Source organism: Anolis sagrei, chromosome 1 (assembly GCF_037176765.1).
Source record: "Anolis sagrei isolate rAnoSag1 chromosome 1, rAnoSag1.mat, whole genome shotgun sequence".
NCBI classification, from domain to species: Eukaryota; Metazoa; Chordata; class Lepidosauria; order Squamata; family Dactyloidae; genus Anolis; species Anolis sagrei.
In genome coordinates, this window is record NC_090021.1 from 48,042,453 (window position 1) to 48,066,046 (window position 23,594).

The 23,594-nt window shown below is 42.5% G+C and overlaps 1 protein-coding gene across 1 annotated transcript in view; it reads right to left on the reverse strand.

Annotated features, from left to right (window-relative positions):
* LOC132776233 (uncharacterized) overlaps nt 1–23,594 on the reverse strand; it is a 28,085-nt gene that overhangs the window by 1,638 nt on the left and 2,853 nt on the right. Inside the window, exons 3-14 of the mRNA XM_060777647.2 lie at nt 22,848–22,968; nt 18,675–18,834; nt 18,024–18,184; nt 17,556–17,601; nt 12,709–12,866; nt 12,305–12,462; nt 10,853–11,021; nt 10,351–10,431; nt 7,564–8,491; nt 4,403–4,598; nt 2,229–2,401; nt 1–339 (exon numbers count right to left, since the gene is read on the reverse strand). The exon at nt 1–339 is cut by the window's left edge and continues 1,638 nt beyond it. Coding sequence (XP_060633630.2) covers nt 223–339; nt 2,229–2,401; nt 4,403–4,598; nt 7,564–8,491; nt 10,351–10,431; nt 10,853–11,021; nt 12,305–12,462; nt 12,709–12,866; nt 17,556–17,601; nt 18,024–18,184; nt 18,675–18,834; nt 22,848–22,968 — 2,468 coding nt within the window. The 3' untranslated portion in view covers nt 1–222. The remainder of the gene's footprint in view (nt 340–2,228; nt 2,402–4,402; nt 4,599–7,563; nt 8,492–10,350; nt 10,432–10,852; nt 11,022–12,304; nt 12,463–12,708; nt 12,867–17,555; nt 17,602–18,023; nt 18,185–18,674; nt 18,835–22,847; nt 22,969–23,594) is intronic.

Genomic DNA, 23,594 nt, shown 5'->3' on the forward strand with positions numbered 1-23,594 from the left:
GTGGCCAAAAGCAGTGCTACATAAACTCTGTGTATGCATGTGCATCCACACACGTTCTTAGCTGAATCATCTTACAGCTATTAATTTACTCTTGTTTGTCCCTCTGTTCAGCCAAGCTTGTGTTTTCCTAAAACATATGATAAAGCAGTTTGCAGACTGTTCCTGGTTGCCACCCAATATGGCTGTATTTCCAAGTCTTGAAATCTTCCTTCTCTCTCCAACTCAGATTAGCACTGGTACATTACGAAATGAAGGATATTGAAATCCAGTTGACTTCTTCCTGTTTCCAAACACATAGGAGCTAGTTTTGCTAAAGGTTGTGCTTTCTCGGCTTGAGTACTAAAAAGAAAACAGGTTTCTGCATTAGTATCATCTCAAATCATGCTGCACTATACCAAAGCTTGTGAAGGAACATAGCCATATGTCTTCTATGTAGTAAGAAGTTTTCACATCACAATTCAGCGTGCATGAGGGAGAAAGAAAGAAAACAAGCTTTCAGGTTTCCTGTCAACTTATTGTCAACCACCCCGAGTCCCTTTGGGGAAAGAGGGCGAGTTATAAATAAAGTGTTGCTGTTGTTGCAATTCCATGAATGCCAGGGTTTTCTTAGGCAAAGAATACTCAGAAGAGACTTTGAAGGTTCCTTCCTTTGAAATAAAGCCTCCAGCACCTGGTATTTGTTGCCAGTATTGCATCCAAGTACTAATAAGGAATGACCCAGCTTAGCTTCCATGATCAGACTGGGGGCCCTTCCACACAGCCCTACATCCCAGAATATCAAGGTAGAAAATCCCGAAATATCTGCTTTGTACTGAGTTATCTGAGTGCTCCAGCTGGAGGTCAGCTCTGACCAGCAGTGCTGCAGAATTTGAAGAGGCATGAATGGAGGGTGAAAGAGAAATGTACCAAGAGGAAGGCGCGTCAAGCCAACCCCGACCGAGAACACCTCCCACCTGGAAACCAATGCCCTCACTGTGGGAGAAGATGCAGGTCAAGAATAGGGCTCCACAGCCACCTACGAACCCACCCCTAGGATACCGAACTTGAAGGACCATCATCCTTGGACTACGAGGGATCGCCTAAGTAAGTAAGGTTATCTGAGTCCACACTCAGATAATGTGGGATTTTCTTGATATTCTAGGATATAGGGCTGTGTGGAAGGGTCCGGGATCTGTTACCTTTATGAAAGGAATTGCAGGATCTTTCAGTGAAAGCCATTCCATTTCAGTTCTCTAGTATGCATGAAGCACACACCTTTGTCAATGCCTTCTTTAATTCATGCTCAAGTCTTTTATGATGTGTCAGAACTATGATTAGTTTCATTTTTCATATACATCTCACATCCTTAGATGTTATTGCTAAGAAAGCTTGCTTTTAAAATAGTTCTATAAAGTATGCATGAAGCTTTTAATGAAATGCTTACATTTCTGGCAGGTATATGTAATTCTTACCTTGAAGGTAGGACATTTTAATGTTATTCTATATGGCTGCATTTGCAATAGGTTTCTAGAGGGTTTTTTGTTTGAAATGAATGCATGGACTGAGGTCCTGGAAGACATGCAATTCACATAATCTCTGACACATCTTCCACCGATCTTCTCCCCGCCACCCCTTTTAAGCTGCCACTGATGCCCATTCCCAGCACAGCTATACATGGGCCAGAAGAGGAGTGGGTAGGAGAGTCAAACCAAGTTCCTATACTGGGACACACAGTGAAGGGCATTTCCTGGAGGACCTTTCGAGGTTCAGGAAGAGGATTTCATTGTTTAACATGTAGCTATAAGAATATAGCCAGACACTGCTTTGCCTTGGCAATGCCAACTCTTCACCAGTCAGTAATGACTGTGGGTTGCGACTGAGGCAGCCTAAATTTGGAGGTTGGTTATTGCATGGTCAGGAGAGACCTTCACAATGACCAAAAATAGTGAGTTAAAGATATGTAAATTGAACGTAACCTTATAAATCACCACTGAAATGCCAGTCTCGATTAGTGGCAGTCTAATCTTGATCTACTAGAGCAATTGATTATACTAACTAGGAATGTGCAATTAATTAGGCAGATGTACATTCTGTGGAGCCATTCTCATGTCAACTCTACTTTTCGCAATAGCTTCTTTCTTATTCAGCAGCACTGAGTGGTTACTGAGAACTTTTCTTGAAACTTTTCTTGCTTTTCCTGTACTACCAAATTCAGTGTACAAATAAAGAAGAGAAAGCCACATACTGACCTGCAGTGTGAGACCTTTACTGAGGGAGAAGGCGTAAATGAGTCCATCCTGACAACTGCTTCCCTGGCCTCTCTTTGGCTGCTGGAGTGGTGGAAGCTGGAGAGACTGGGGAAATTTTTGTGGTGCTTCAAACATGGCTTTCCTCTTCTGCAGAAGAAGCTGATGCCTTAACACTAAGGAGAGAGGTTTTCATTCAGTGTCAGAGTATTGTAGCAGTTAAAAGTTAAGACTAGGATTTAAGTGACCAAGGTTCAGCCATGAAACCTATTGGGCCAGTCACATTCTCTCAGTCTGACTTATCTAATAGATTTGTAGTGGGGAGGATGAGAGACATGTGTACCACTCATTAGAGGAAAGGCAATATAGAAATACATTTAATGGATAAGAAATATAATTTACCAAAGCTGTTTCTTCTGCCTTTTAGAGTTCCCATACCTCAGTGGCAGTGAACAAACTTTGCACGCAAGTAGTTCAAGTTTAAACTAGTAACATTTCTGGATGACGACAAGATCTCAGCTTTTGGGTTAATAGTTTAGCCTGGGCTACATGAAACACAGGCTTGTCTGATAACTGGCTACTTCTCCTCCAATATGTGCATCCTGGCTACAGAGTCATTAATTTTCACCGGTTGTGGGGTTGTTGTTTTTTTTTTTGCTAAGAGTGTATAGTCACTTGAGAGCCCTTTCAACAGGTTCCTCAACCATGGCCCTCCAGCCGTTTGGACCTCCAACTCCCAGAATTCCCAACCACTGAATGAGCTGGTTAGGATTTCCGGGAGCTGGAGGCCCAAACAGCTGGAGGGCTGAACTTTGAGGATGCCTGCCTTATAAGGACAAGCCTTTGGATAGTCCTAATTTTGAATAGAGCATGGATTACATTTTTTCCCTCCTGGCTGTAGGATTCTGGGAGCTGAAGTTCAAAAAGATAACTTTCCTAAGCATGATCTACAAATATTGCCAGCTCCTGTTCATTTGCAATGACCTAATTATGAACCTCCAGGCATCATAGGTCAGGTCTGTTGAGGAAGGGAAACCTGGTCCTCTTTTACAACATTAAGATGACAAAATACTAAAGGTAGCAAATAGAATTCCATGATCTTTAGATTAAAAGTAAAAGAAGAAAATGTCCTCAAAGCTAAGTGAGCAGCTTCTGTACATAGGGAGTAACTTCTCCCTATGTACAGAAGCAGCCATATAGAGAAAGAAGTCCCTAATGTATGGAAAACCACCAAGCAATTTACCTGTGTCTCTAGATAATAGCCTATCTGACACAGTGAGTTGTAGTAACATGCAAATGACCATATGACAAATTCCTCTGCACATCTATGCAAAAAGCAGTCATTCTTGTCTCAGCTATATCCCTTCATGTCTGGAAGAGAGTCAGGTTCTGGTATAGAAGTTCTGCCTTGCTTGATAGAAGGTGCCCTAAGATAAATATGGAAAGAACTGATTTGTGCCATTATTCCCTTGTCTCTAGCAGGCTTATGATTCTTCACTAAGAGACTGAAGCAGTTCTCTATTACTGAAAAATGAGCCATCTTAAACAAGGGCCATGTATTTTGGCAGCATCAATCTATCATCTCTATCATAGGTTGGGAGTCCCTTATCTAGAATCCCAAAATCTGAGATTGTCCATATGGTGGATTGAGATAGTGACACCTTTGTTTTCAGAGTACACAAACTTTGTTGCATACACAGAATTATTAATAGCATTGTATAATACTGCATTTATTAGACTCTAAGATTCAGCCATGAAACCTACTGGGCCAGTCATACTCTCTCAGTCTGACTTATCTAACAGATTTGTAGTGGGGAGGATGAGAGACATGTATACTCCTCATTGGAGGAAAGGTAATATAGAAATGCATTTAATGGATAACAAATATAATTTACCAAAGCTGTTTCTTCTGCATATAAACAACTCTGAAACAACTCTGTGCATCTTAAAATAGCAGGCTATGTGTGTAAGGGTATATGAAACAAATGCATTTCTGAAATCCTAAAGACGTCTGTTCCCAAGTATTTTGGATAAGGGTTATTCTGTATTGGACTTTTCTATCATTGACAACAAACGTATAAATACTGGGGGGTTTTCTGTCAATATACACACATACAAATTCCATATGGACATTCGCTATTTCCTTTCTTTGTGTAGCTAAGCGATAATAAACCCACCTGGGGCTTTCTGGGCACTCGTAGGGGACCGCTTGAGCCATTGCTTTTGGAAAGCAGCCCAGTATGGCAGCAGGATGCTGAAGACCGAATCCTTCAGCTCATCAAACAAGCCTGGAGGGGGGAATGGGTTCTCCTTCTGGAGGGCTCGCTCAGCTGCCCGGACTGCCCTGCCCAGCCTCTTAGTATCCACTGCCACCTGAAGAGTAAGACATAAACATCTAACATTCTGGTTGTCACCATAATACATGGTCACTCCTCGTTCTCCTCTACCCTTGTCCTCATCCCATCCCTAGTGAAGTGAAGGCATTAATTGGAGGCCAAGCATATGCTCTCACTTGCATCATGTTCATGCCGTTTTGGCCTCTGTTTTGGGTGTGTGCTGGTTTCTCTGTCCAAATGCTGGGAAACATCAGCTGTGCTCAGTCAAGGCATTCCCTAGATAAAATGAGTCAGGGGCTCTGAGAAGCCAAAATGAATTGTGCCAGCAGGAGGTAAATGAGGGCATTTCATTATTTTGGAACTGCTGTTCTACAAGGAATAACGACAGCTAGTTTGCCGCAGCTCATCACTGCATTATATATTTTTTCTCCACAAAAATGGATGATGATGATGCTCTGACATCTCTCTCTTTTTTTTTTGCCAGGGAAGAGGTGTCTATTTTTGCTAGATTTTGGCACCAATTCCAAAATCAGCAGAGTTCAATTTTCTCTCAGGAACATACATATGGTTATGTACTATCAGTTAATCCTAACAGGATACAGAAGACTATTATACCTCCAGCAGTGACAGAACATACGTTGCGGCATAGAATATATAAATAGGTTTGCATATGCTGTTGTATATGCCTGTGATGAATTGAACAAAGTAGAGTAGTGGCCACTAAATTCAGCACTCTAATAGTCCCATTCCTCTCTTTAAAGCTATAAGAGCTAGCAACTTGCTTTTAAAATATCGATATATATATATTGGCAAGGTCTGGTTTGAGTGTTGGATTATGACTCTGGAAACTTAGGTTTGATTCCCTGTTTGTCCATCAAAATCCACCTTGGGCAAGTTTCACACACTTAGCCGTGATAGGTTCGCAGGATATGTCTGAAATTACTTGAAGGCACACAACGACAACAAGAAGAAAAGTTCCCAAGGACAGCCTGTATAGTGTAGAGGTTGGAGTGTTGAACAAGGATGCTGTGACACTAGGATTCAAATACCATATCAACAATGGAGACTCACAGAGAGTTCTTGGAAAGTCTAGTTCCCTCAGCCTACAAGGATAAAGTAGGCAAACTCCCTGTGAACAAATCCAGCCATGAGTCCTCAAGTCCTTTCCAACTTACGGCAGCCCTTAGACCATTGGTTCTCAACCTGTGGGTCCCCCGATGTTTTGGCCTTCAGCTTCCAGAAATCCTAACAGCTGGTAAACTGGCCGGGAATTCTGGGAGTTGTAGGTCAAAACACCGGGGGACCCACAGGTTGAGAACCAATGGCTACTGGCTGCCATAAGTTGGAAAGGACTTGAGGCCATATAGTAACAAGAACAGCAACACAACAAACCCAAGGAAAGGTCGAGGAAACCTGTGCAAATTAAACTGTCTATAATTGATTTCCATCATAGTATTCCACTCGTTTCAGTATTTAACTTGAATTCACTCACAAAGAATGTGGATTTCTTCAAAACCCACTCTTAATCATTGTCCCTTTGAACTAATACTCATTCTTTCAAGCCCTTTGGTTGGCAAGGAGCAGAGACATGAGCTCCCACTGCTACATGGAGGAGGCATGCTGATAAACATTACACTCCACCAGAGGGAGAAATAGTATTTTATTTTATTCTGCAATGAAGAAATAGTGGGACTCTTCAAGTGACCATTCAGCTACAAAGCCTTTGAAGCAGGATAGGTAACATGTGGCCCTGTTGTTTGACTGCAACACCCATCTGCCCTAACTAACACTAAAGGCTGACTTAAGCTCAGGCTATCTGTCAGACTGTATCTCCCATGCAACCCTGCCTGGACCCTGAGATCCTGAATTGAGGTCCTTCTTTCAGTTCCTATCAAACCCTTCATAGGCATTACTGGTGAGAACACACGATGGGACCCTTTTGGTGGTTGCTAGGCTTCAGAACGCCTTCCCCAGAAATATCCACCTTCTTGCAATCCTTCCTTCAGCTGGCAAACCCATTTCTTCTTCTACCAGGCTTTCAGAACTGGCAGATTTTTTAAAAAGTTATTTTAAACTGTATTGCTTGAATTGCATTGTTTTGATCATGTTTAATTCTAAATTTCAAACTCTATTTTAATTTTGATTTTTCATATGTTTTTAAAGCAACATTATAGCCATTTCCATTCAGCCAGTGTTGGGGAAAAGGTAAGGTATAATTAAAAATCATGACAAGGATGCTGACTAGAACAACAACGGCAGTCCAACAACATCTAGGCGGCAACAGAATGGCTATCCTTAGTTTAAAGCAGTGGTTCTTAACTTGTGGACCACAAAATCTGGTCCACAAGCCTCCTTTCTCTTTATTTTATTTATTTCTGCTCCTTTCATACTGTCTGCCATTCCTTCCCTGTCGCGGACCATGGCATATGTTCTGTATCAGAAACTAGAGCTGATGTGGTCTATCCAATGCAATTTTCTGAATAAGCACCCCAAACTGAATCTAAAGTTGACCAAAAACTGATTCGTGACCCTTTTGGTAGTAATGTTGGAGAGTGGTCCCTGATCAAAATGATCCTTGGTCAAAGTGGTCCCTGGTAAAAAAAGTTTGGGAACCACTGGTTTAAAGAAACTCTTCATTCATGGTGATATTCTTTGGGGATCAAACCAGTAATCTGTTCATTCAGTATTGATCTACTAACATTTGCATGTTTTCAAACTGTTAGGTTGACAGAAGCTGGGGCTGACAGCGGAAGCTCATGCCACTCCCTGGAATCAAACCTGCAACCTTTTGGTCAACAAGCTCAGCAGCTCAGCGCTTTAACCCACTGCGCCACTGGGTAGCCCTCTACCCACCCACAAATCTCAAGGTGCCCACCTGCCAGCTGCTATACTGCCAAAAAGAGTTCTGGGAATTGTGGCCCAAAAAATAATTTCCGCACTGTGATCCTTTCCAGTATTACACTGTTGCTTGTCTCTCGAGAAGAAAAGGTGTAGGATCCTACCTGCAGCTGGGGCTCAATCTGAGAGGTGAGGAAACACTCCCGTATCACTTGGACCTTTTTCTTCAGAAGAGCCATGTCAGGCCAGGCGTGATGGGCGTTCTTGAATTTCTGCACCTCCAGCAGAAAATGTAAGCCACTCTCCAGCACAGGAGGACCATGCAGCTGCAGGTGCTTAAGGAAATGGAGGATCTCGATGGTGGGCCATCCCTCGGCAGCCTTCTTTACAGACTGCCAAAAAGAGACCTTGTCTTCTCTGGTGGGCTGAGCTGTGGCTGATGCAGAGCCACCCTGGCCTTTCTGGCTCCTTAAATGCTCAAGAGCCACTCTGGCGGCAATTGATTGTAGCAACGGTTCCAGCTTGCGCCAATGCTCCTCTGGGATTTGGGAGGGCTCCTGCAGCCCATGCTTCTTCAACCATTTGCTCACCTCATCCCAAAACTGCTCAAAACCAGGGGTCACAATAGAATGCAGGAAGAGTCGGATTTCATTCCAGCTGAAATCGCTTATTTCTCCCTGGTCTAGCTCTTCTTTTAACCTTATTTTCAGCTCCTTGGGGAGTTGGGCATTTGATCTCCCATTCCCTGGCTTGTCACAGATATCGAGAAATTTCTTTACACAATCCATTCGCTTTTCTCTCTCTGCAGCTTCTTGGCAGGCCTCCATTTCCTGAAGCAGTCTCAGAATTCTTTCCAGTTCCACATCTTGCATTTTATGAGCTGCTTTTCTAAATACTTTCAGAACAACTGTGTTGCTAAGCAAGTCTGGTTCGTTTTGGGGAGTGGGGGCATCCTGAGCAGTTGGAGATTTTCCTTCCATTCCCTGCTCAGTATCGTAAGGCTTGGGAGCCCCCCTCTTTCTGCCCTTTTTCTTACGCCTCCCTCTGCCTTGTGGGTCATGAAGCCAGGAATGCTGTCTCTCTTTCTTTATCCTGAAAGAAGAAGGTCAAGCAATGGAGGGAGATGACATCAGTGAAATAACAACAGTGAAACAGAACTCAAGATATTAAGCATTGCACGTTTTTCATAAGGAGTCTCCACTGTAAAATACTAGATTATATGGAAATCTGAAACTAAAGTAAGCTGCCTGTATCCACAGGGGATGCATTCCCAGCTGAAACATAGCCACCTCAAACTAAGGATATGACTGAACAACATTAAATTAAATCCCAGCAGGATATAGAGCCACACAGGACAACCCAGAGATTTCTAGAGAGCTATCCTTTCTAGGAATTTGCTAGATCCTTCAACATGATTCTATGGTAACCCCCCTGTATAACATAGGGCTGTGTTAGGAGATCCTATCGAATTCCTAGGGAGACCATTTCCTCCATATGTAAGTAAAGGTAAAGGTTTCCCCTGAATATTAAGTCTAGTCATGTTCAACTCTGGGGGTTAAAGCTCATCTCCATTTCTCACTGAAAGCATTTCTGTAGACACCTCCAAGGTCATGTGGCCAGCATGACTGCAAGGAGCACCATTACCTTCCCACAGAAGCGGTACCTATTGATCTACTCCCATTTGCATGTTTTCAAAGTGCTAGATTGGCAGAAGCTGGGCCTAACAGCGAGAACTCACTTCACTCCCCAAATTCGAACCACCTACCACTACCCTGCTCTCGGTCCCACCTCCTTCACAGTTGCATCTGGTGGGAACAAGAGACAGGGCCCTCCCTAATGACATTAGATCCACCCCCTCCCTCCTGACTTTACGCAAAAAAACTCAGACCCTGACTTTGGGATCAAGATACCTAACTGACCGCCTCTCGGCCTATGAGCCCACGAGGACTTTGAGATCTTCCGGGGAGGCCCTGCTCTCGATCCCGCCTGCGTCACAGGCACGGCTGGCGGGGACGAGGGATAGGGCCTTCTCGATGGTGGCTCCTCGGCTGTGGAACACCCTTCCCGTAGACATCAGGCTAGCCCCCTCCCTGTTGATATTCCGCAGGAAGCTAAAGACCTGGCTGTTTAAGAAGGCATTTGAATAGAAGTGCAATGACTGGTAACTTGACCATGGAATGGAACAACGGAAATGGTATTGGATTGTGAACTTGACGATGAGACGACTCGGAATGGCTTTGTAATAATGTTGATGTTTTTGATGTGATGTTTTGCTAATGATGTATTGCGGATTATTTGTCACTATGTTTGTATTTTGCACCTGTTTTTCTATGTTGTACACCGCAATGAGTCGCCAGTAGGCTGAGAATTGCGGTATATAAGCGTAGTAAATAAATAAATAAATAAATAAATACAATAGATGGATCAACTGGGAAGAGAATGTCTTAGTGGACTGCAATGGACTGATCTGGATGATGTTCTGAACCAGCAAACTGTTTTTAATTGAATGTTTATAATTGTTTAAACTGTGTTAATTGTAACTGTGATGTTTAATCTATTGTTTTGGCATCTAATGGCTGCCTGTTGTAAGCTGTCCTGAGTCCCTCTTTGGAGGCAAGAAGGATGGGATATAAATGCTCGGAATAAATAAATAGAACTACAATTTACAAGACCCTTATTCTCTATGTTCTAGATTTATAGCTGCCAGATTATAGAAAGAGCGTAGAAGAAGTCGAAGGAGCATTTTTTGTCAATTTCAGCTTTCAGTGAGGTAGTTCAGTACTAAGGTCAGAAATTAGGAATGTGCAGCTTTCCAGATACAAATGTACTACATCTCCCATTATCCCTCACTATGGTTATGATGGCTTCATTATTGTGAGTTCCAATCCAGCAACACCGAGAGTGCTCAACAGTTTAGGTCCATTCTTAATTTTGATCATTCTTTTCATTACCTGTCATCTGTCTCCTGCTTTACGTTGTGGGTTATAGTTTCAGTGCTTTCAGTATCAAAGTGAGGTGTTGGTGCACAATATCTGCAAGGAAGAGAATTAGGCAAATTAGGATGTTACAAAAATAACAGGGGAGGGATCATTGATACCTCAAGAAAACCTTACTGTTGTTTAAATCACAAACCCAAACTGTTGACAAAACAGCAACAACAGGACCTGTCATCTCAGGGCCCTTCTACACAGTCATATAACCCGGAATATCAAGGCAGAAAATCCTACAATATCTGCTTTGAACTGGGTTATCTGAGTCCACACTGCCATATATACCAGTTCAAAGCAATAAATGTGGGATTTTATTCAGCGGTGTAGAAGGGACTTCAAGCAGCATCTTTTTCCACCACTGTCATATGATACTGGATAGTATGATCTTCATAGCCTCTGACAACTGAAAAATAAGATGAGATTCTTTTCCTGACAACCCAGAGTAGAACATTTTAAGACTCACTCAAGGAAAGATGTGATGTCATGGCGAACATAGTGGAGCCAGTTGCTAGCCAAAACAACAAGTATATAGTGAACAAGAGGCTCAAAAGTGGAAGGCTTCAAATCTCCATTGCCCATAGACAACATTGTCTTGAGATGCTGGATGTATTCTAGCATGCTGAAGCTTAGACCTGAAGGAAAAGAGAAGAAAGGTCCAAGGTTGGCTTAAGACTCTGAAGAATCTACTTTCAAAGTGTTTTAGGACTGTGTAGTATTTGTGACTGTGTCAGGCAAGATTATTGTCCCTTGATAAGCCATTACAGTTACTTGGTGGCTCTAAGCCAGGGATGGGCAAACTTGGGCCCTCCAGGTATTTTGGACTTCAACTCCCACAATTCCTAACAGCGCATCAGCTGTTAGGAATTGTGGGAGTTGAAGTCCAAAACACCTGGAGGGTACAAGTTTGCCCAGGCCTGCTCTAAGCCAATCTCCCGTTCTCTCTCTCTCTCAGCCTCACCTGTGGCAAGAGGTTGCTGGGAAGATAAAGTGAGGAGAATGTAAACCAATTTAACTTCATGAGAAAAGGCAGGGTATAAACATGACAAATAAAAGAAATGGAGCCCTTGATTCACACCACATCTAGACATCCCATTTCTTTGAAAGATCCAAAGGAATGAATCCATAATACGGCATCTTTCGCAGCCTTAGGTAGAGAGCATAACTAACAAATGCACTTCTCTGTGTCAGTGAAGTACTTCTTCTTAACTCCCTACAGATTTGATATACCACAGTAACCTCAAGGCTATTAATAAACAGTTGTGGTTGATGACTGTCAAAGTTAAAGGTCTAACAACAGATCCATCAATGCCTGTGGTGTATTTCCCCCCTTATTTTACTAATGTCTCTGCTCAAATAGCTTTTTGTAGTGTTTTCAAAACTTCTATAGCCTGGTCGTTTGGGGTCAGTAGTTAGATAAACAAGTGTACTAGCCATATACACAGTCTGGTCTTTCATATTCATTCATTCATTTTAAAAAAAATCATCATTCTACTTCAACTCTTGTAGGTTGAGATGTTTGCCTCAAGGCTACATGTACTCTATAATCCTATAAAGAACTATGCAAAGGATTAACTACTTCTTTCCCCCCTCTACACATTAAGATATCAATACATCCACCCTTTGGGTCTTCTGTTACTCAAACAATGGGATATTAGATTCAACAACTGTAATGTAGCTTGGAAACTGGAGGATCACTTTCACACTGTCCATCTAACTCTCGGTTCTCCTTTCCCAGCTCTAAAACACCAGGAGACCTTATACATTACTACAACGACCATAACATTTGTTTACTAACTTATCCAACAGCATGTGGATACTCTATATAATTGTTTCCCGCTTGAGGAACTTTTTCTTATGTTGGGCTTTGGTGACAGAAGTGGAACTCCTCTAAGTTCAGTTTCACAAGATCACTCACTTGCATTGCTCTCTGCATAAGACTCCATGAATGTGTCCAAAATCTGCAAAGCAATTTGGTGGACTTCGGACTGGGTTGACTGCTGCTCCCATGCACTTTCATACAACTTTAGCTTCCTCCACAGCAGGAGGTTCTGGGTCTTCTCTGGATCTTCAAACCTAAAAGATAACCAGGAAAGGAGTCTATTTCAGCATAATGAAGATCTTGAAAAATGTTGCTAAGACCCATCAACAGATCTGTAGATGGCGACAGTTGTGTACTGTGGTTTTAAAAAAAGATCTCTGCCAAAGAATATTTACTTCTTGAATGTGAGAAATACAGGTAGGAAATAAAGCACAACTGCTTTAATAAAGCACAACTGCACACAAAAGAACTCTTTAGCCGCTGAGAAAAAGCCAGCTCACCTAGTCAAGTAGTGAAGAAAACCATCCCCGTCCCCCAAATCATACATCAAAGCCTGGAGAAAACGTGTGGTTGTCAGTTTTTCAAAGGGGTCTTCTGGAAGGTCCAATTGTTCATTTGGGCCCATTCCACTTCTTCCATTCTCTCTAAATTGCCGAGTCTAAAATGGACAAAAATAACAGTTGGGGAAGGCAGTCTTGATGAAAACTTGATGGTCTCCGGGTGTTTTAGAGCTGGGGCAGGAGAACAGAGAGTTAGATAGACAGTGTGAAACCAAGAACCCTTCCATACAGCTGAATAAAATCCCATATTTTCTGCTTTGAACTGGAATATATGACAGTGTGGACTCAGATAACCCAGTTCAAAGCAGATATTGTGGAATTTTCTGCCTTGATATTCTGGGATATAGGGCTGTGTGGAAGGGCCCTGAGCCTCCAGTTTCCAAGTTAGATTACAGTTGTTGAATCTAACATCTTATCGTTTGAGTAACAGAAGACCCAAAGGGTGGGTGTTTCGATTTCTTAATGTGTGTGTGTGGGGGGGGGGGAGGGGGGGGAATAAGCAGCTCATCCTTTACATAGTTCTTTCTATTCTGAGAAGAATAACACCATGTTTCTCACAAATTCATATTATGAACTTGAATTTAATGAGATGATAGACTAGTATATTCCTTAGTAAAAGACGAAAGATTTATACAATCTGAAGAGAAACCAGAGTAGTATATTTATAGTATGAGCATACTAATTTATCAGCTCATTAAGTTCAAGAGGGGAACTTATTCAGATGGAATATCAGGTAGAGCTATTTTCATGATTGAATCAGTCAAACAGCTTTGTGCATCACTTCCATATATGTACCTAACCTCCTCTCTGATCACCTGGCAGCCAATCAATATTTGTTAAAATCATATCAGCCGTTTTTCATTTGTCAAGAAGTGTCTTGCCATACCTATTTTAATTATGTTTTCATCATTGCTATATTTTGTTGCTGCTGCTTTTTAAAGTATTGTGAGGTGCTTGAATAAAACATATTATTTATTTATTTATTTGCTTTATTTCTATACCGCATTTTTCAGCCTAATTCGGCGACTCAATGCGGTTAGAAAGGTGTGTTATAGGAAAAAAGGTAAAGGTTTTCCCCTGGCCTTAAGTCCAGTCGTCTTCGACTCTGGGGGTTGATGATCATCTCAATTTCTAAGCCGAAGAGCTAGCGTTGTCTGTAGTCCCCTCCAAGGTCATATAACCAGCATGACTGCATGAAGCGCTGTTACCTTCCTGCCGGAGCAGTACCTATTGATCTACTCACATTTGCATGTTTTCAAACTGCTGGGTTGGCAGAAGCTGGGGCTAACAGTGGGAGCTTGCGCCGCTCCCCAGATTCGAACCTGCGACCTTTCGATCAGCAAGTTCAGCAGCTCAGCGGTTTAACCCACTGTGCTACCGGAGGCTCCAGGGTGTGGTATATATTCTTCTAATAAGTAAGTGAGCAAACATAAATACTTAGCTGATCTATGATCCATAACTGAAATCCCTAAAATGGAAAAATCCACTAATGTCTCTTAAGTTATAATTATTCACAATTGTTTAACAATAACAGGATATGACAGAAATAAACTAAAGGAAAGCAATCAATGTATTGGAACTGGTACGCACACCATTCTCCAGCCGTCATTTCTTTTCATATGGCTCAGCGTATCTGATTCTTCACCCTTGACAGAAAATAGTCCTGCCATAGTACAAGAAAACGGGAGGTCAGTGTTCAAGAAGTGTTCCTCCTCTTTTTGGAGTCCAGGATTAGGTCCAAGCCTATAGAAATATTAAAATAAATAGCTTACATTACTTAACATAAAAATATCAGAGTCTCAAGGCAAACAAAGAGGCAAAAACAGACAGAATCCAAGAAATGGAAAATGGGCAGCACAACAGAAAGGTCTCCACAAAAAGGTCATTTTAACATATTGTACATATTTAACATAAAATATCACTGCAGCTCACTGTAGAAATGTATTTATTTATTTATTTATTTATTTACAGTATTTATATTCTGCCTTTCTCACTCCAAAGAGGACTCAGGGCGGATCACGGAACACATATACAGCAAACATATGGTGCTGATTATACAATGACAAGGCAGACAACAGGTATATTTAGGGGTTTTTCTCATCATTCGGCATCTTTTGGAGGTTATGCTCAGTTTCAGACACAAGGTGGTGCTGTTGCTCCACCCCCTTGCCAAAGAGCTTTCTTTGTTCCTCCAAAACATCGTGCCTAAAATACCTCCACGCTTAATGTGGTTCCTATTCATCTACTCACATTGCTGTTTCTGAACTGCTAGTTGGACGGGGGAGCTGGGACGAAAGTAAGGAGCTCACCCTGACTCGGCTTCGAACTATCAGTTGGCAAGATTTACTGCAGCTGCAGCTGGTGATTAACCTGCTGTGCTATAGCCAGGGTGAGAATTATGGTGAACATTAAAGTATGTTCACCATAACTGAACAAAAAACCCAAAGGAAAGGTTGATTATAGTATATGGGAGTCCATTCTTTTAACACAAACCTGGATTGGAAATGGCTGGTCCTTTGGATGTGAATGAGAAATCGGGGGACCCAGTAGGAGCGCAGACGTCGCAAAGCATCATATTGCTTCCTGCTCAAGGCGGCAAATGCAGTCTCTTCAGGATCTGTGGTTTCACCATGCTGTTCCTGTCAGCAGTGGGACATCAATATGATGATGTTATTGGGCAACTTGATGAAATCAAAACCAAGACCCACTGTTTTATATGTATCTTGTCTTGCAGTTTTTAATTATTTTTTTATTTTTAATGTTACTGAAATTTTAATTTTTACCACAAAAATAGTAAAACAATAGAATATGTAAAAGAATAGAAATGGGGATGGGAAGGAAAACAGCCTGGTTGGGAAAAGCAAAGAATCATGTCCACTGATGTCATATGTCTACCAGCACGCTGAAACAGAAAGAGATCTACAGAACTTAAGTAATTCAAAGGCAGTAGTATCAGGAAACATTGAAATGTTTCACACATCATAGAATCATAGAATCAATGAGTTGGAAGAGACCTCGTGGGCCATGCAGTCCAACCCCCTGCCAAGTATGGGTCTCATTTGGCTGGGAAAGAAGGAGAATGGTGTTTGAAAAGGTAAATATAAATCATCTTCTGTTTTACATATGTTTTATTTCTATAAATAAAATTTCGTTTTTCTTTATATACTGTACACATATGGCCTCTGGAATCACCATCATTCTGAGAACTGGATTTCGGGTAAGATATTTGTTGAGGCAACGCTGAAGGTGGAGAAGTGGTATGTTCTTGAGAATAAAAACTATAGAAATCCTTGTAAGAACTTTGTAAGAACTCTGAGGCAATCTGTTGTCTGTTGTCGAAGGCTTTCATGGCTGGAATCTCCTGATGTTTCGCCCACATCTATGGGTGAAGAGGTTGTGAGGTCTGTTGGAAAGAGAGGCTTATATATCTGTGGAATGTCCAGGGTGGGAGAAAGAACTCTTGTCTCTTGGAGGCAAGTATGAATGTTACAATTGTCCAACTTGATTAGCACTGAATAGCCTAGCAGCTTCAAAGCCTGGCTGCTTCCTGCCTGGGAAAATCCTTTGTTGGGAGGTTTTAGGTGTCCCTGATAGTTTCCTGTCTCAATTTCCCCTGTTTTCTGAGTGTTGTTATTTATTTACTGTCATGATTTTTTAGGGTTTTTTAAAAATACTGGTAGTCAGATTTTGTTCATTTTCATGGTTTCCTCCTTTTTGTTGAAAATGACCACATGTTTGTGGATTTTAATGGCTTCTCTGTATAGCCTGACATGGTGGTTGTTAGAGTGGTCCAGCATTTCTGTGTTCTCAAATAACATTCACACCTTCATCAAAGAAACAAGAGTTCTTTCTCTCACCCTGGATATTGTACAGATATATAAATCTCACTTGCCTAGTTTCCAATAGACCTCACAACCTCTGAGGGTGCCTGCCAGAGATGTGGATGAAACATCCGGAGAGAATGCTTCTAGAACATGGCCATACAGCCCGGAAAATTCACAGCAACCCAACTTTGAGACATTTAGTGTGACCTCATTGTTGGTGTCACACAAATGGGTCCAATAGAAGTCCTTTCATGTAGCAGAGGTGGGGATCAAAGGGAGTCCTCACCCTGAGAGTTTTCAGTGAACACCCCCTTGAACGGGTTGAGTGTAAACCCCACATTTGGCCACAATGGTGGGATTATCTTGGAGAAATCATCACAGGATGCTCCTGACACGAGAAAAAAACAAAACAAAACAAAAAACCCACAGTTGGTGGGACTGCCTGAACGGAAAGCCCAATTCTTGTCATATACAGTGGTGGGAACCCTCACATAAAGAGTGGAGTTGCCCACATTTGGAGTAGGTAGCAGTGGGATATAAGCTGAATTCTCATATGGTCAACCCACAGCCATTAGGTCATAGATAACCCTCAATTCACATTTTATGTGGCCTTTCCTGCTCGATATTCAAATGTGTTTTGCATGCCTTCTGTTCACACCTCTTGTCTTTTCCTGGTAACAGACTAAGCAAAAAGAAAGGAGAAAAAGAAAAGACAGAGTCATGATAAACCAGAACAAATCAAAGCTCGGGGAAGATCCACTGGATGCTCTAATGCAAAAAGCAATCCACTGAGTGTACCGCATTTCTGGATAAAAGAGGCAGTAGAAGGCAAAACCTCATCCATGAGCTCTGTTTTCCCACTTATTCTGGCAGCTGGGTCATGTATTTGGCAGATATGTCCGTTTCCCCCAGGGAACACAAAAAGGAAGGAGGGAACACCTGCACCCCATCGGCATTACTCACTTGAGAGGCAAGAGGGACTGTCAGCATGTACTTGGCTTGAATGCTCCTGCCAACAAAAGAACAAAAACATCACCATTAACCCCAGGGAAATCTAGGACAGCCAGATGGAGATGCCTTGAACTGAAGCTGGGAGAATCTAGATTTGGTAATTGGGAAGATCTGGTAAATCACCTGACCTACTTGTTCTTAATACATCATGACACTGATTACTTTGCATAGGAACATTTTTCAATTGTATGTATTATATCCAATCACAGACTGGAAATGCTACATTTTGAGACCACGGTTCTCAGAATCCAATAGCCAACAGGGCTACTTTTCAAAGTTTGATGTCAGATTTTTTTTTTTAAAAAAAGAACAATTTAAATTATGTAATGTTGAGTTAATGCAAGCCCAAGATTCCCCCCTCCCACTTTCTGACCCACAGAAAGATGGAAAATCAACACAACCTCCCATTTACACCCTTACCGGAGAGCACTAAGAAAGAACATCTGTGTCTCCTTTTGTGCAACTGTGGCTTCCAAATGCCTGATTTGCTCCATGACATCTTCACAGTCAATCCAGAAGTCCAGAAGGTGGATCCCCAGAGTGCCATGGAGGAACTCCTTGAAACTCTCCATACCATCCCTCTGAAAGACAAGGAAGTTAAAGCATAGATAAAGGCTAGAAGAGCTTTAGGCCCCTGAAGGGAGAAACAAATGTCACCTACTCCCAAAACTGCACATTTGAGGGTCAATAGCCTCAAATGTTCTGAAATTCTGAAATTTTTCTCTACAAAAACTTTAGAAACACTTTAGAAACACTTTTAAATAAAGCACCAGTCCCCCTAGTTTTGTACGTACTTTAGAACCATTTAGAACCATGGATTGCACATGCCTAGACTATGTACACCAAGTGTTGATAGCATTGCAATTAGCGTCAGTGGGTGCCACAAGGAAAGAGATCCTTTAGCAACCCCCCAATAGACAAATGGAAACAAACATTTTCCCCTTTCTCTTTGGCATTCACCACACAACGGGAACCATATTGACAAGGAGGGTACGCCATAGAGAAAGTCAGAAGCTGGGTAGAGTGAACATCTCCAAGGCAGGTTTCTCGCCAAGATGCCGCACTACTCACAGTCCCTAGGATGTCTTCTTTCAGCTGCTGCAGAGCAGCCGTTCCAAAACTTGGTTCCTGGGAAAGACTCAAGTCCTGTTGATCTTCCTTGGAGTTACATGCATCATCCAGATCAAACTGCAAAATCTTCCTGGGTCCTGATAATGGTTTTTCAGAGTTTCTAAAATAAGAGGTGGAAAATAACATCAAAATAAGTAATGCATGACAATATCCTTGCACAGGCCATATTGTCATATCTCAGCATTTTGCATTCTCTTCAAAGTATCAGATAGATTCTGACCTCACAACCTCTGAGGATGCTTGTCATAGATGTAGGCAAAACGTCAGGAGAGAATGCTTCTCGAACATGGCCATACACCCCGAAAAAACCTACAACAACCCAGTAATTCCAGCAATGAAAGCCTTCGACAATATATATAAGAAGCATTCATGCTCACATGCGCAGTCAAGCCCTTGCGCTTCCTTACCCGCCTCTGCTGCGAGTCCACCCAATAAATGCCTCCTGATCCACTTCCAGGGCTGCGGTAGCGCAGTAGGCTGTACTTATAAACAGCAGGCCATCCCCGCCATGCCTCCGACCCAGCCCAAACACCAGCCTCCCTTTCTGAGGCCCATTGGCCTCAGAAAAGAAAAATCATGAAACAGCGAGTCCGCAAAAAGTGGACCGCAAAGTAGTGAGGGATTGCTGCATTGTAAAAGAGGAGAACCACAATCACCCACACCACATTACTAGATAATCAGAATGCAGTGCAATAAAATGACTGCAGCAGAAAAATGATAATTGAACAGCAGCAATATTGGAGACATTAATAAAAATTTTCCCCATTAATGAAAATATTTAATCAATTAATGATAAAATTCCAGTGCAATGCTGGGTTAAAAATCCCAGCCTTAGGGATTGTTATCCTGCTGAAATTGTGATTTACCAACCTCATGTAATAATGCCCCTTTTTCAGGCCTGGAGTGACTTGAGAAACTGCAAATCATTTCTGGTGTAAAAGATTTGGCCATCTGCAAGGACGTTGCCCAGGGGACGGCCAGATGTTTGATGTTTTACTATCTTTATGGGAGGCTTCCCTCATGTTCCCGCATGGGGAGCTGGAGCTGACAGAGGGAGCTCAACCTGCTCTCTCCAGATTCGAACCACTGACCTGTCGGTCAGCAGTCCTGCTGGCAGAAGGGTTTAACCCACTGCACCACCAGGGGCTCCAGAAAGCCCTTAGAGTGGCAGTAATCTATCATCCAATCACACTTAAAAAACTGAGCGTTGCCATGTCTCTACTTATCTAAGAAAGATGAAAATATCAGATTTATTATTTTATACCACATTGTTTTTTTCAGTGAGCCCAAGGTGACAAATATGGTTCTCTTCCTTCCCAAGTTTTCTAGAGAGCTTCAGAAGAAATTCAAGACAGCAATCTGGGAAACCAGCTTGAAATCATTTGGATAAGAATCAAGGGAACTGGGACTCAAAAAGATGTCGTTGTAGGCGTCTACTACAGACCCCCAAGCCAGGAGGAAGATCTTGATGAAGTCTTCTGCCAACAGTTGACCAAACAGGCACAGAAAAGAGATGTAGTAGTCATGGGCGATTTCAACTATCCCGATATTTGCTGGAAAACAAACTCGGCCAAGAGTACAAGGTCCAACAAATTCCTCGCTTGTCTTGCAGACAATTTCATGGTCCAGAAGGTAGAAGAGGCAACAAGGGGATTGGCTACTCTTGATCTCATCCTAACAAATGCGGAGGACCTGATCGATGCGGGCGAAGTGGTAGGATCCTTAGGGGCAAGTGACCATGTGCTCCTGCAATTTGAGGTACAAAGGAAGGCCGAAACTAAGACAAGTCAAACCCGCATTTTGGACTTTAGGAGAGCTGATTTCCAAAAAATGAAGGAAACGCTGAGCAGCATTCCGTGGACACAGATACTAAAAGACAAGGGAGCTACGAATGGATGGGAATTTCTTAAGAGTGAAATACTCAAGGCGCAATTGCAAACCGTGCCAACAAAGAGAAAAAATAGGACAAGTGCAAAGAAGCCAGAATGGATGTCCAAAGAACTTCTAACTGTGCTAAGACACAAAAGAGACGTGCACAAGAAGTGGAAAAAGGGAGAAATCACCAAAGAAGAATTCAAACAAATAGCCAACACCTGTAGGGAAAAGGTCCGCAAAGCTAAAGCAAAAAACAAGCTCAGACTTGCCAGGGACATTAAAAACAATAAAAAGGGCTTCTATTCTTATGTCAGTAGAAAAAGGAAAAACAAGGAGGCGATAGGACCTCTTCGAGGAGAAGATGGGGCAATGCTGACAGGGGACAGGGAAAAGGCAGAACTACTTAATGCCTTCTTTGCCTCGGTCTTCTCACAAAAAGAGAGTCTTCAACCTCAGCAAGATGGAGTGGATGAGGGATTGGAGGACATCCAACCCCAAATTGGGAAAGAAGTCGTCCAGGAATACCTGGCCGCTCTTAATGAGTTCAAGTCCCCAGGGCCAGATCAACTACACCCAAGAGTACTGAAGGAACTAGCGGAAGTCATTTCGGAACCATTGGCAACCATCTTTGAGAGTTCTTGGAGAACGGGAGAAGTTCCAGCAGATTGGAGGAGGGCCAATGTGGTCCCAATCTTCAAGAAGGGAAAAAAGGACGACCCAAACAACTACCGTCCGGTCAGCCTCACGTCGATACCGGGGAAGATTCTGGAAAAGATTGTTAAGGAAGCGGTCTGCAAACACTTAGAAACAAATGCAGTCATCGCTAATAGTCAACATGGATTTATCAAAAACAAGTCATGCCAGACTAATCTGATCTCTTTCTTCGATAGAGCTACAAGCTGGGTAGATGCGGGGAATGCCGTGGATGTAGCGTACCTGGATTTCAGTAAGGCCTTCGACAAGGTCCCCCATGACCTTCTGGCAAGGAAACTAGTCCAATGTGGGCTAGGCAAAACTATGGTGAGGTGGATCTGTAATTGGTTAAGTGGACGAACACAGAGAGTGCTCACTAATGCTTCCTCTTCATCTTGGAAAGAAGTGACGAGTGGAGTGCCGCAGGGTTCCGTCCTGGGCCCGGTCCTGTTCAACATCTTTATTAATGACTTAGATGAAGGGCTAGAAGGCATGATCATCAAGTTTGCAGACGACACCAAATTGGGAGGGATAGCCAATAGTCCAGAGGACAGGAGCAGAATTCAAAACGATCTTGACAGATTAGAGAGATGGGCCAAAACTAACAAAATGAAGTTCAACAGTGACAAATGCAAGATACTCCACTTTGGCAGAAAAAATGAAATGCAAAGATACAGAATGGGGGACGCCTGGCTCGAGAGCAGTACGTGTGAAAAAGATCTTGGAGTCCTCGTGGACAACAAGTTAAACATGAGCCAACAATGTGATGTGAAGGCAAAAAAAGCCAATGGGATTTTGGCCTGCATCAATAGGAGCATAGTGTCTAGATCTAAGGAAGTAATGCTACCCCTCTATTCTGCTTTGGTTAGACCACATCTGGAATACTGTGTCCAATTCTGGGCACCACAATTCAAGAGAGATATTGACAAGCTGGAATGTGTCCAGAGGAGGGCGACTAAAATGATCAAGGGTCTGGAGAACAAGCCCTATGAGGAGCGGCTTAGGGAACTGGGCATGTTTAGCCTGAAGAAGAGAAGGCAGAGAGGAGATATGATAGCCATGTATAAATATGTGAGAGGAAGCCACAGGGAGGAGGGAGCAAGCTTGTTTTCTGCTTCCTTGGAGACTAGGACGCGGAACAATGGCTTCAAACTACAAGAGAGGAGATTCCATCTGAACATTAGGAAGAACTTCCTGACTGTGAGAGCCGTTCAGCAGTGGAACTCTCTGCCCCGGAGTGTGGTGGAGGCTCCTTCTTTGGAAGCTTTTAAGCAGAGGCTGGATGGCCATTTGTCACGGGTGATTTGAATGCAATATTCCTGCTTCTTGGCAGGGGGTTGGACTGGATGGCCCATGAGGTCTCTTCCAACTCTTTGATTCTATGATTCTATGATTCTATGGCTCACTTGGGATCTAATCCTAGAACTCTGCACATTAACGTGCATCTCTAGACAGCCACATTTCCACATGTAAACATTGTAATCGTCTGTCAGGAATTTAAAAACAATTTGACCTCAGCATGGCATTTCTAGCAACTAGACTTACCTGCTGATGTGAAGCTCAATGAAATCTTGATCAGGCGAGGAAGGAGGAGCAGTGCTTCTGCTCAGGTGAAGTGGAGACAACACAGGCTCCCGAACACTGGTCCAGCCAGCAGTAGGCATTTCTGTAATGAGGGAAAGGGAAACAACACATCCAACACAGCATCAGTTTTCTGGGCCAAGACAACTGTTCCCTCTTCTAGCTAAAGCAGGCATGGGCAAACTTTGGCCCTCCAGGTGTTTTGGACTTCAACTCCCACAATTCCAAACAGCCTACCGGCTGTTAGGAATTGTGGAAGTTGAAGTCCAAAACACCTGGAGGGCTGAGGTTTGCCCATGCCTGAGCTAGAGCCTATCCTTATTCTTAATATTTCTGAGCAGAAAAGCATATGCCATATTTAAGCTTAAGGACCTGTCTTTCAGCCAGCAACTTTGACAGCAACTAAACAGACTTTCATCAGTTTTATCTAGACACAAAAGATATGTTTTAAAAGCAGAAGCTCAAAAATAAAGCCACTTTTAGGGCTATAGCAGAGATATTAAAGTCACAGAGAAACAAAGAATGGAAATCACAGGAGAAAGAAGCCTACAACCAAGGACAATCTAGCAGTCCGACACCAGGCCAGATTGTGGTGTTTTTTTTAGTGGTTCTTATGATATACACCTCAGAATGGGGTGGGTAACTGTTATATTGCCAAAACTCTCATCACCACTGCTTTGTTGGCTAGGAGTTTTGGGAACTCCATTCACA